The sequence below is a fragment of the Ischnura elegans genome, chromosome X (assembly GCF_921293095.1).
Source record: "Ischnura elegans chromosome X, ioIscEleg1.1, whole genome shotgun sequence".
In the NCBI taxonomy this organism is placed as follows: domain Eukaryota; kingdom Metazoa; phylum Arthropoda; class Insecta; order Odonata; family Coenagrionidae; genus Ischnura; species Ischnura elegans.
This window is the reverse complement of record NC_060259.1, coordinates 14757216-14770100: the sequence shown is the minus strand read 5'-3', so window position 1 is coordinate 14770100 and position 12885 is coordinate 14757216. Positions and strand designations below refer to the sequence as shown.

General features: G+C 38.5%; 1 protein-coding gene across 3 annotated transcripts in view; it reads left to right on the top strand.

The window, feature by feature from the left end:
• The window catches only part of LOC124170885 (cytokine receptor-like), a 137103-nt gene extending 125223 nt beyond the window's left edge, over positions 1 to 11880 (top strand). For all 3 annotated transcript variants that reach the window (XM_046549912.1, XM_046549914.1, XM_046549913.1), the window contains one exon: positions 7577 to 11880. In XM_046549912.1, coding sequence (XP_046405868.1) covers positions 7577 to 8434 — 858 coding nt within the window. In that variant the 3' untranslated portion in view covers positions 8435 to 11880. The remainder of the gene's footprint in view (positions 1 to 7576) is intronic.
• The last annotated feature ends 1005 nt before the right edge of the window (positions 11881 to 12885 follow it).

The following is a 12885-nucleotide window of genomic DNA, read 5'->3' as shown; positions in this document are numbered from 1 at the left end:
TAAGTTGTAATAAAAGTTGATTGAAATGTTAGTGGAGAGGTGGATGGAGCACCTAACCTGCACAGAAACCCGAGTAACATTCAATTTGATCATTAATTATCTCCCATCCGTGCTAATATTTATTTCCATTTATTTCTAGCGCTAAAACTAAAAAAATCGTTTTTCTTTATCAGTGTTACATAGCATAATTTTAAATACGGTGAAGAATGAAACCTGAAAACTAGAGAAAGCCAACGTATTTCGAGAGTTCAGGAAAGAAAATCAGCATTGCACAATTACAAATCTACTCAATACTTGGAAAATAATGAACCCAAAATGCGACATATTTTTGGCATAATTTAAGTTTGTTTATAATAGGTTAATAAAACCAAAAAATAAGCTCATTATTTCAAACTGATGTAAGGTTTTGGCTCAATCTTTTCTAATATTAAGTAGATTGCTAATTTTTTAATCCCATGGAGGTATAATAATTGTATAATTTAAAAAAGTTGGTGTTTTGTTTAGTTTTCCCCAATACACCACTCGTGCTCCCTAACTTTTCCAAAATGATTGGGGTCAATCACGGGATTAGCCAGGCAGGTAGCCCAGCCGTGGCATTGGGTGAACAGAATCTGAGAGGATGCTAATCCGCTAAGTCTCACAGGAACAAGGACAGATAAAAAATATGCCAAGAAATGACGAAACACGTGTCGTAAAAAATAAAATGAATGTGGATAACAAAGTTTACCTTTTCATTTCCCCGATAATGGAAGATACTTCTGCAGCCTCTCTCCAGGTAAAATCTTCCCCCCATTGCCAGTAGAGATGAACCATGTGCTTGTCCACGGTCAGAGAGCGTCCCAAGTGGGTGGGGTAAATAAGAGTGGGATGGGTGCTTTGTGGTCGAGGGAGTGGTGGGGGCAGGAGAGGGAGAGGTGCAGGGGGTGGGAGCAAGAGGGGTGGGTAAAGGGCCTTCAGCCCTGCCTGACACTACGTTTGGAGGCCGCGTTTTTTTCACTACGCACTCAAGCTCCATCACCATAGGGAGGGGGGGATGTGGGAGCTAAGGGGGGTTTGGGATGAGTAGGTTGGGTGTCAGGAAGATCAGCAAAAGGCTGTGGGAGAGTGTAAACAATAGTTCTGGAATGAAAGTGAGACAACGGCGTTCTAGTCTTTCAACAAGGTGAAAGACTGATTACGGTATTCTGTGTCTGTTGCTTCACTCAATGCAGTACACTCCCGATTATATCCGGGCTAAGAGTCGGCACGAATAATCGGGAAACACAGATAACCCCAACTTTCACTTGAATGTCTTGCAATGTTCATAATTTACATAAAACAAACAATATATTATTATTATTTATGCAGGTACATATTCTGTTATTTCAGAGTGCTTCCAGGACTCAATGAGAGCTTTCTTTGCCAGTTCGCGATCTTCTTAGCGGCGATAACAGGGTTGTACTCATATCCATGGCTGTGTGATCACAGATACAGTTTGATCGAATGCTTCAAAACCACTGCTCGATGTCGGAAACTGCACTGTCAGGCACCACGCCACGTAGTCGCATCTCGCACAAGTTGCCCGGGTTGTAACTGCTGCGGGACATGTATCCGTGATCACGGAGCGCAGTTGCGTGCTGCGAGGCTTGGAAAACAGGGACACGGTGCTCCTGTGAATGCAGCTAGCGTGCGATCGCTTCCGTTTTACGAAGGGGATTTTAATGGAAATTATAAGCCCTGTGTATCCTAGCATTAATGCAGTAATTCCGATGATTTTGCCTCCGATTTTATTTTTTTATAAAGATTGCGGAAAAAATTGAGTGAGAGTGAAAATCATGCCAGATAATCCGCAACACGGATGAAACCGCTGCCGGATAATCAGTAGTCTTCTACTAGTTAGGTGAAGGTACTGATGGTAGACTGGGGTGGTTCCCTAATTTTGGCTTCAAATTTAAGAGTAGGGTGCCAGGTGCATACTCAGGATACACCACAAAAAAAAAAGTATGACACACAATAGGCCGGCACAGGATAAAAAAAATTTAATGACATATATTTCATATTCTGGCAAAGACAATAGATAATTTCGCAATCACGTGGCACAACTTAACACATTGCAATCTTTTTGAAGATGGGTAGTCGTTTAATCTTGTCAAGCCCGAGGTCGCATCCAAAATAAAATACTTCTCGTTAGATTCATACTCTAAAAAAAAAACTTCTGTCATACAGTTGCTGGTGAGCACCTTTAAGAGAGGAGGACTCACGCCCCTATACGGCCACATGGTGATCTCCATAGTTTGAGATAAATATAAATTTTCACCCATGAAATGAACCGTGCAACAAAGAAACATTGCAAGTCAGAGACCCACAAGAAGAAACCAATCGTGGATCGACTCTACTTACCAGTATCAGGAGCAACGAGGGGCTCGAGGGAGGACCTTACACGGGCAACAACCTTTTGCAGCAACCCGTGCGAAAAGCCTTTACAAGGCACCCCCTGATGTAGGGGAAGACAGGGAGGGAAGGGGAGGGTGGTGTAGTAAAGTGAAACTTTCCACAGTTCAAGTGCTGCCGATCGCGAACAGCCCCCGAAATTAAATCCACGAACAGCTGATGAGTAGCACTGAAGTCGCAGTGGGAACGGTGACAAAAGGTCTCTCGGAATGGGGAGGAGTGCTGGGAGAAAGTTCATGGTTAGAGGTGGAAGTACCTCTTCATTACGAATAGCCTGCAAAATAATTTGGTGGTAAAAAGAGCCCCATATATAAGGTACTATTTTACTTGTTGATTCTGGAAAACTACAATGTACATGAAAAGATATTAGAAAAATCTGATTTTGTTTGCTCATCTTCATGGCTACTTTCACCATGACTTCCAACTTGCATGAATAGGAACCAAATTGGGAGTCCAGATCGATCACCTGATCAAAATTTCTGAATGTTTGGAAGGCTGCATAAACTTCATTTTTATGTAGTGGAATTATTTCCTCACCTTGATTTTCATCGTCACTGCTGTCATGTCTAGTCCCGGCCACTGCTTCTTCTCTACTCTTTGTTGCTTAGACACAATCTAGACACGGACTGAAGCCCTTCACAATTTCTCTCATAAATTTAGTCCAAGCCCATACCGTATGATTCAGCACTTCCTGGGCGAAAGATTGCTAGGATCTCTCGTGGAGAGATAGCAGGGTGCTTACGTGAAAACTCAGTGAACAGTATCATCAAATCTTCATTCCAATTGACAATAGAGGAGCCATTTCACCCTCAATATGGGCTCGTGTATAAAGTATTATATCATTGGTGATATCCTTAATACCTCTTCCCACCTCTCATTGTTAATAACTGCAGTTTATTCCCCAACCTTTCCTCCCTCCAAAATTTAATGTTATCTCTAAAATGAAACTTAAAATTAAAAATATTTCCTCCATCAGCAAGTGACTTAATTCTCTTCCTTACTCATATTTCCAACTGTTGATTTGAAAGTGGTGTAACAAGGTCGCTTATTTACCCACAAGAAAGTTGGAATTTGCACATTTTTATGGACTTATAACATTTTCAATGCATGATCAAATGCGTAGGGATTTAGAAAGTATGTAGAAATACACCCCTGCAACCTTCCTCACATGTCAAACTATGAAGCATTCTCAATGTGATGTTTATGAGTAGGCATGTAAATAAGGGCATCGCGTCAGCCACAATATTTTTACTGAACTCCTCTTCCTCTGGATTTCCACCGTAAGTTTTTAGGCGAACCCTTTCCCTCCAAAGTTGCACTATCATTTACAATTTCACACTTGTGATGGATCAGTCAGAAGCGCTGATTTTTTAGCTACTTATGCCGGCATAACTAGTTTCGTTAAAAAATTTTTTGCTGTTGTTTAAACGAATTCCATTTGCTCCTGGGGACCAAGTCCAATGTTCGTTATTCCAAAACGTTTCATATTTGTGAATGGCACCATGTATTTACCTTAGGCTATATGCCGGGACCACAATTTCACTACCTATTATAAAACATTTCATGATATCCTGCTTCGTATAATCGAGAGTTTACTGTACATGTATTTGCAGCAACCAGTGAGTCAGATGGCCATGCTCTAGGGCAGTCTCCAGATTTTTTCTTGTGTCCATCAAAGGTTTATTCTGCTTTGAGTATGTATCTAACCCCCTTGGACTTTAAATTGACTTTGACTATCTATACTATTTAATAAAAAAATGAAAATTTGGCCTCTGCAAAAAGCACAATGTTATTTTGGGGATGTCCAGGTATTCTTATGTGATAAGGATGCATTTCCCAGCTTTTTGATGACGATGCACTCCCCTGCTGTATGATGGTGTAAGGAGTGCCTGCAGAAGATTTTCCTTTAATCTAGTGAAAGCTGGCATAACTGTAATGTTTTTCAAATTAAAGCCTTAGGGAATGCACTCAACTTGTCATAAATTGGTACTATAGTGCTTTACTGAAGATATGATTTGAGGCCATTTAGTGTACTATACATATTCTTAATGTGAAATTCCTTTCATAAAACCAGCCTATAAAGAAATTTACCCAGCTCAGCAAAAATCTTTTAATTACTTAAGCAACAGATGAGCTAGTAAGGTTCACCTTGTTAGTGAAATGTAACTAAAGAAATATTCCTGACAGGAATGAAACTGTCAGGAGATAAAAGTAATCAAATATGATAAATTAAATGAGTTTCACGTGAAATGTGATGATAGAGAATGTGAGAGTGAACTAAGCCCACTTTAATGAATCAGTCTCATATGATTGCATTGTTCTTTTATTCGTGTACAAGGTTTTCGAGGTTTAATGAGAAATAACTCCGCACTTATGGATGAAAAGTTTTGACTCGTAGATGGGTGATCAAAAGAGGTATCTCTGAGCTACACTTTGGTACTGTAGGGCTTCCAAAATACTGTAATTTGTACAGGTGATGGACACTTGCCTGTCTATACAAAATAGCTTCCTGTGTGGTCAAATGTACTTGCACAGCCATTGTGAGCTTCATCGAGTGAGCATAAATTTGAAGTTTGATTTCCAAGTGAGCCAAAACTTCTAAATTCCAATTATTTGCTCTTGATTAATCCTAGTGCAGTACACTGGTGAGGGAGAAAAAAAAAGAAGGTATGGTCGGGTTGGATCCAATCCATAGACTTTTTGACTGCATAACCTGCTAAGTAGGCCATTTTAATGGAAATAGAATTTTACATGCTTCAAATAATTTCTTTTGAAGCCATTTTAGTGACGAGAGCCCTGCAAAAGAGGATGAAGTATGGAGCAAAATTCATGACATGAATGGTACAGTAGGGACAGATGTGACTCAAAACAAGAGCTCTAGGTAAAACTGAAGGCATGAATTCACTTAACGTATGTAACTTCAACCACTAGGTCAACCTGCTGATAGGGTTTCTTTCCTACGTTTAGGGGGCAGTTGGGAGGGGAAGATAAACTGCTTGAGCTGAATCCGTTTGCTACCATGGCATTTAAGGGATTATAATTAATTGATGGTGGGGCACAAGCAGTTGAGCTAAGTTATTTCTAAAATGGTATATTGAATATTTTCCTCTTTCATTGAAACGTGTAAATCTTAAGATAATTATCATCTGTTTTCTTGCTTTTATCCTCTTATTTAATATTTAATTCCAGGTAGTGAGTATAGGTGGTTTAATGAAGTTACTATTCTTATCCAAAGTTTCAGACATTAATCATTTCCATCCTCCTAGCTTAGAACTAATGGAAGAATACTTAAATTATTCTTCCATGTTGACAACCAGGTTGTCATCTTAGTTATTTGATAATGTAAAGCCTATCAAATATTTGCAATTACTGATGATATGCATGTCCAGTAAAAGAGAAATCCTAAGGTCAAGAATTAAAATCTGAAGCATTGGCAAAGAATAGTAAATTCATTAATGGACCTGCACTCAATATCTGTAATAATATATGTTATCATCTGTTCATGGATGACAGGTACATATTTGTTAGTATGCAGGGCACTCTCTCACAATGCTTTTATGTTACGTCGTTTTCAATAATATGTGGACACCCACAAGTCTCCTTTTATTGATGTCAGGTACAGGTACATTGATATGGGGCCGTGTCGGTAAATACTTAATGGAGGGTTGACACGTGAAGCACCCTGCATCCTTTCCTTTACGTCATAAAGAGCCGATGATGACAGATGCGGATGCCACGAGGCCAGCAAAATGGAAGTCAAACTCGTGCGGCAAATGCCCTTCTTCAATAAATAACAAGATAGACTCATATTTGAAAATATTTTGATAACCCTAGAGCATGACAAATGATTTTAATTCAAGCAATAAACATAGTATTCCAACTTCCAGTACTTGGTCACGAAAAAATTTGGGAAGTTACGCAACTGAAAGGATCAATGATCTCCTTCCAGTGGGTGAGCGAACCACAATCATCTCTTAGGACCAGGTGGAAATAAATTGATGTGTGAAATACTTCACCCTTAAGTGAAAGGTTTAATCCTTAGCCACAAGGCCACAGAGATACAACCACTATCACTTCCCCTGCTTTTTTCCTCTCAGTGAATTAATTTGCTTCGTAATAGTGTCATTATTCTAATAAATATGAATCTAAAGAGAGGAAAAAGCTGGCCACAGAGCCCGAAAGAAAATATTCTGATGCGAGTTTCCTCAGTGCATTCCATCCACTAGGGATTTTGCCCCTGGAGTTTGACTATCATTTTGCTATCCCGGTCGCATCCGCACCCATCCTCGTCGATTCTTGTTGATGTAAAGGCAAAGGGTGCACTTTGTCTTGAGTGTCAACCTCAAGTTTTCACTGATCTAGCCCCATTAGTAAAATGCGACTTGTGGTTAACTGCATATCATTGAAAAGCATAACACCAATACACATACTCAGGGTCCTAGATCAAAAACATAAGGTTAACTATCTTCCTGTTATGTTCATGTAATGGCCGTCATAATCCATGTCATCAATGTGGATAACACTAGAAATGTTTTGTGAACACACATATTTTTACTAAGTTTATAACTGACAGATCATAGGATTGCTAAATTACAAAGACAAGCACAATCATTGCAGCCTGAAATAGAAATGGAAAGCAACTTTTTCACAGCACACCTTTGGAATAGGAAAGGGAAGAATTATTGTAATTATCATTTATGCTCTTCTTATCAATCATGATGTTGTTACAGTTTCATGCTTAGATTGGATAAGTTTTGTGAATATATGTCCTTACTTCATTTCCAGTGCATGATACTTACGTTGTAGGATGGAACTTCCTATTTTTTTGCGGTCCAAACAAATTCACAATTGCTCTATTTAAGTACTTAAGAATAAGTGGGATGTTTAGACAGTGAGGTCAGCCCTCTACAAAAGCATTTTGCACTAACTGATTTGGTGTTTACACTTTCATCTTCTCGACTTCTTATTTCAAAGCAGCTCTGTGTTAAATGTGTGATTGGAATTTTGTGTGAAGAAATTGGCTCTGTGGTTATTTTAAAAAGGTTATTTTATCAACTGTTGTTTGTGTTCTTTGTTAGTTATATCTGAAGATGATGGAGATCCTCACACCGTCAGCTGTACTAATAAGTATTTTCTCCTTAAACAGTATGCCCCTTCACCAGACATGTTCAGAACGCTACCAAGTAACACTCCTAGCTCCCTGAGGTTCAGGTCGCAGTCCCTTCAATCAGATCTAACAGAAAGTGATCATGAGACGAGGAGCACAAGAGAGTTCCCTCCAGATGGCAGCAGCAGTCCCTCGCCATCATCTTACCTAAGGATTGGGCTGACTGACAGCAGCAGCAAATTGCCTCCACCTGGTGGATATGTGACTTTGGAAAGTATGGCCAATCCAGGTACCTCATTTGATGCCCCCGAATTGAGCTGCCTTGATGATGTAAATCCCGTGTCGAGCGGTGATTATGTTGCTCATCCTTATTTGTGGGTGCCTAAGGAGGCTTCCCTGCTCATCCCAGTGCGCACCACCGAGAGTGCTGAGCCCACCGAAGAAGTGAATGACTTTGTGGAAGCTCCGGACTCATATTGTCGAGTTGGTTGGCAGCCAGGGGTTGGGAACATGCCGGAGAGCCCAGAGTCCAGGTTGTTCCCTGGTAGGCCGTCCATAAGTGTAGCAGAGCCTCTGAGGCCCACTGCTTCGGAGGGCTATGTGACAGTCGCCTCGTTGGCGGGAGGAGGCCTGCCCACCATTGCAGAGAGTGTGAGGTGCCACTCCCTCCGCGAATCCCCCACCCCAGACTGTGGAATTGACAGTGGGGACGGTGTTGAGTGCGGCACAGTGGTAGAGAGCCAGCCAAACCGTATGGCATCGCCTGGTTATGTAGCCCTTGGCTATTTTGCAAAAGACGAAGGCATTCATAGTGCGAATCGTGATGTCATGGAGTCCTTGGGTGGCTCTTCATCAGGAGAAACGACTTACCATGCATTGGCGAATGAGGAATCCTAGTCTCGCTTACAGGGTGGGGTCTTAGCCACCCCTGTGGGACCCTCGCTTCTTGATTCCTTCTTTTCTATCTCCCACATTAATATTTTACACATCTTTTGTCTGAGTTTTTCCTTAATCTGCCCCTGAATCAAGGTAGCCCTCTCATTTTCAGGGGACATTATGCATTTGATGTACTCCTGTTAATTGTGTAATTTTTAGTCACTAATTTGTTCATCACAATCGATTGCCATTGACTTAAGTTTTTGTCACCATTGATGGGTAAAAACTGGTGAGAGCAAACTTCTTAATATTCCTATGTATTTTATTGTCTTACGGAAGAGAGTTTTTAAATGTTAATTTGTTCAGTGCGAGGATAGCTTTGTGCATTGTAAACTTTGCTCTCTGTCCCCAACCATTTTTTAAAGGCCACCCTTCAAACAATACTATCATCATGTAGTTTGTTTTTAAAGCTGAATCATCATTGTTTCATTCTATTTCTTACTCTTGTTATCTTGTTTTTCCATATTGTCATGATCATTGTTGGAAATCCTTGAAAAAATTATTGGCATTATATGTTCTAAGTTGTGAATGTATTGAGCTCAAAATGTTTTTCACGGTGCAACTGAGTGCTTAGAATTGAACAGCTTTGTTTTAAATGTGTATTTATGGAGTTTGCCTCATTGTTGTATAACTGAGTACGTATGTGTGTGTTAGTATATGCTCAATATACAAACATACATGTGTACATATATTTTGTGTGTTTGTGTATGTAAATATTGTTGCAGGAATATTATTTTAAAATTTAGAAATGAATATTTTTTACTCTTCTCTCATGACATTAGACATGACATGTCCATTTTCGATGTTGTAGGCTGTGTTGAATATAATTTTGTCTTTCTTGATGCTCATGGTGAGTCCATTTTATCATCATCATGTGTAGCCGTGCACAATTTTTGTATGAAATATTATTTTGGTCTCGTCCTTTCAACAAATCAATGAAATCAAAATATCCTGCCCAGTGCCTGAAACTTTCTCAATACTAATGAAAATTTTCACCGAGTTTAGTGCTAGTTCACTAGAAATGTTTTTATTGCTACTTTTGATTATTTTAAAAATCAAGAGAGATCTATTTTGTGATTTCCTTGCTAAAACATTGTCGCCAGCGATGCTAACTCCTGGTAATCCTATTCTATGTGTTTATAATTTTGTATATTCTTCTTCGACGTTTTATTCTAGTTCATCATGCATAGCCAGTGATTAGGGAGTGTAGAATTTTAAATGTACCTGTGATAAGCTTTTGCCTGGTTTTCTCTTAATTTGTGTGGTCTTTTTATGTGATGTCCATGGGAATTTATGTGGAATATTTTGATGCAAAATATTTTCCCTCCAAATTTTATGGAAACCAGTTTTACGACGCAGCTATTTTATATTGAGGCATGTTGTTTTGTAAGTGTTACCTTTCATGTTTAAAACATGGAATTAAATTTGATTTAATGAGATCAAACATAATGCTTCATTTAAAATATTTTATACACTTTAAGCTCCAACAGCTTTTAATACGCAAAATTTCACCTCCTCCAATTGTACAATATAAAAAATAATCAAAATTGCCAGCAATAATATTGCAAAATGGGTATTCCCCGAAACAACAAATCTGATAATCAAAATATTTCTGTCTTGTCACAATAGTGGATAAATGTTTAAGGTGTGTTTGTTATGGAATATAGAAAGTCATTTGTATCTTTATCCCTTGGTATTGTAAATACAGTTATTGAATGAATTTTCATCGTTTGAATAACTGATCTTATATGGTGTTGATAGCACCATTATGCAAATCAACTTTAAGGAAGAAATCCCATTTTGTTGCATTCAGAAACCAGTATACTTGTTTCACTTTTTGCATTTAGTTATGCATTTTAAGGAAATAATACATTCAAATGTGCTATTTTTTGGAGGAGAGGGCAAGTTTGCTATCCACTTGCTGGAGTCAAAATTCATGAGGAAGCGCTGAAATCGATTTATAAAAAAACGCAATTTGTGGTTCAAGTACTGAATTGTTATTTTATGCATTTTAAGGTGAGGAAAATTTTTAGGTACTGCTGCATTATGAGGTGGAGATGATGATGTAAATAAGAATGTGCAAAATTTTTGTGTATGAATTCTGGAATAGTTACAGTCAAAAGCTTTGTATATATGTCGTACACCTATGTATATATTTATTTGGGTTATATACTATATTTGTAAATGATTAGTTTGTAGTATTTCCATGGATAGTGCACCAATGATTTGTCAAATGTAATGAAAGCCAGCCACTTCAATAAATTTGAAAGGTATGCCATATTAAGTATTGCCTGCTTGTGACATTTTTTCCTTTATATTACCTTTCTCTTATGATTCAGGGCAAGAACCTATATGAATCTCCAGCGCTTTGTTGTCACCCAAGTTCCAAGTTAAAATTGTAATTGAGATTCAATGCAGAGTTAATTTATATCTTGCTGCCTGTACATTTTAGTCAAAGTGAATGTGAAAGGGCTTGAGTCAGGTTTCTAGAATACGTGCATGTCGAGTATGCAATAACTGGACTGATATGTTATGTAACTGTCTCACATTCCATGGTTTCACATACTGGTAAACACCTCAATTGCTTGATTGATTTCCTTTGTTGTTGTTGCCATATTTCCACACTGTATTTTATTATTTTCAATACGTGTATCTGTAATACATCTTTCCTCTGAGACTGGCTGTCCATCCTCTCCCATAAAGTTTTTGAGCCTAGTAGATTGGACTCGGAGTGTGAAGTTCTGATGTCCTTTTTAGTGGTACATACATATTTTGGTAACTATGCTGAAGAGCTGAAGTTATGATGAAAAAATGAAGGAATAGTATGTTGTTGATACTTGTTGTCAATTGTTATGATGTGGGTGAGATACGTTTGGTTGATGACCTAAGAGATAGGTGGTGTAACGTGTTTTGATTTCAACTTTAGGAAGATGACTTCCTGTGTGTGTTGCACCTCAATTACTCATTTGTAGCAGTTTTATTCCTTACATCTTGTGTCTGGCTTTTCAAATTGGTGTAATTTTGAACATACATAAATGAGTGTTGAATGGCATTTCTAGTAAAAATAATCATTTCAAGCTTTTAAATTTCATTGCTAAAAAGGAATCAAGATGTTTTCTTTATTGTTCTCCATTACCGTTAAGAACTTGAACCTCAGTCGAAGAATGCCTGGCCTAATTTTGCACGTAAGACTGTTGAAACAACTTAATAGGTCTGAAGGTGACTAATCACTTGTATTTGTAAAATAAAAGAACTCTCTTAGTTTCTGAATACATTCTTAACCCAGTACTGACGCCAGGAAATGTAAATGTTTGTCCTGGATTGGATTAACGCAAGGTGTGATGTTTTATCATTAATCTCACCTTTTCCATTTGTGATTTTGTTGCAATAAAATGTGACTCAACCAATTCTCTGCTTTAATGTTCACTTCAACTGAGTATTACAGGAAGAGGTAGCTTGTAGAGATCTGTGAAATCCGTCGATTCGAATCAATATTGTGCTGAAAGAAATTTGGAAGCCGTGGAAGAGTGGAAACATTATACCGCTTTCATACGAGCTAAATTTTTGCTGGCTGCCATCCATGGCACAGTGCCGTGCTTCCAAATAATTCATAATAAAATTCCAAATAATAGGTCTCTATAGATGTCTTTAAACGAGTCGAATCGACATCGATGGCATGCCGTGGTCATCATGGCACCCATTTCACGGCACCCAGTGTGCCATCTTTGGTGTGAAATACACCTAGTGCTACGTTGAAGCTGCTTTCAGATGAGACCACGCTCTGGATTTCACAGCATCGTGCTTCCAAATAATTCATAATAATCTTCCAAATAATAGGTCTCTATAGATGTCTTTAAACGAGTCGAATTGACATCGACGGCATGCCGTAACAATCTTAAACACGGCTGCTGGCCGGAAGCGCTAGCAGTTGGGGGAAGGAACAGGAAGGATAGGAGGAGAGCGGGTGCCACGTATTAGAGGATGAATTGTCGGATATTTTTTGCACTCCACTGAGCTTCAATGGAAAAAAAGGGGAAGACTGAAGCCAGAGAATACTGAAATCCTCGCCATGGTTGAATTAATACAATGAAATTGAAAAAATAATTTCATTACCACTTGATTAATTTGATCGTCAGAATTGATACTACATAGGTAACGTGAAAATCTGAAATGCTTGCATACCTGTCCAATGGTGCTGTTATTTCATTATCTGTAACTGTGTAAAAACTTGAAGTTTCAAAATCATCGTTATGTATAGGGTGCCATTGTGGAATGTACCAAGTGATTTTGATTTTCTCCACTTAAATAATTGTCCTCCTCCCTTAGGCAATTATTCACTTCTCTTGCTCATCTATGATATTTATATAGCTTGAACCATTACCTTCATTTGGTTTTATCACAAATTTTTTTTG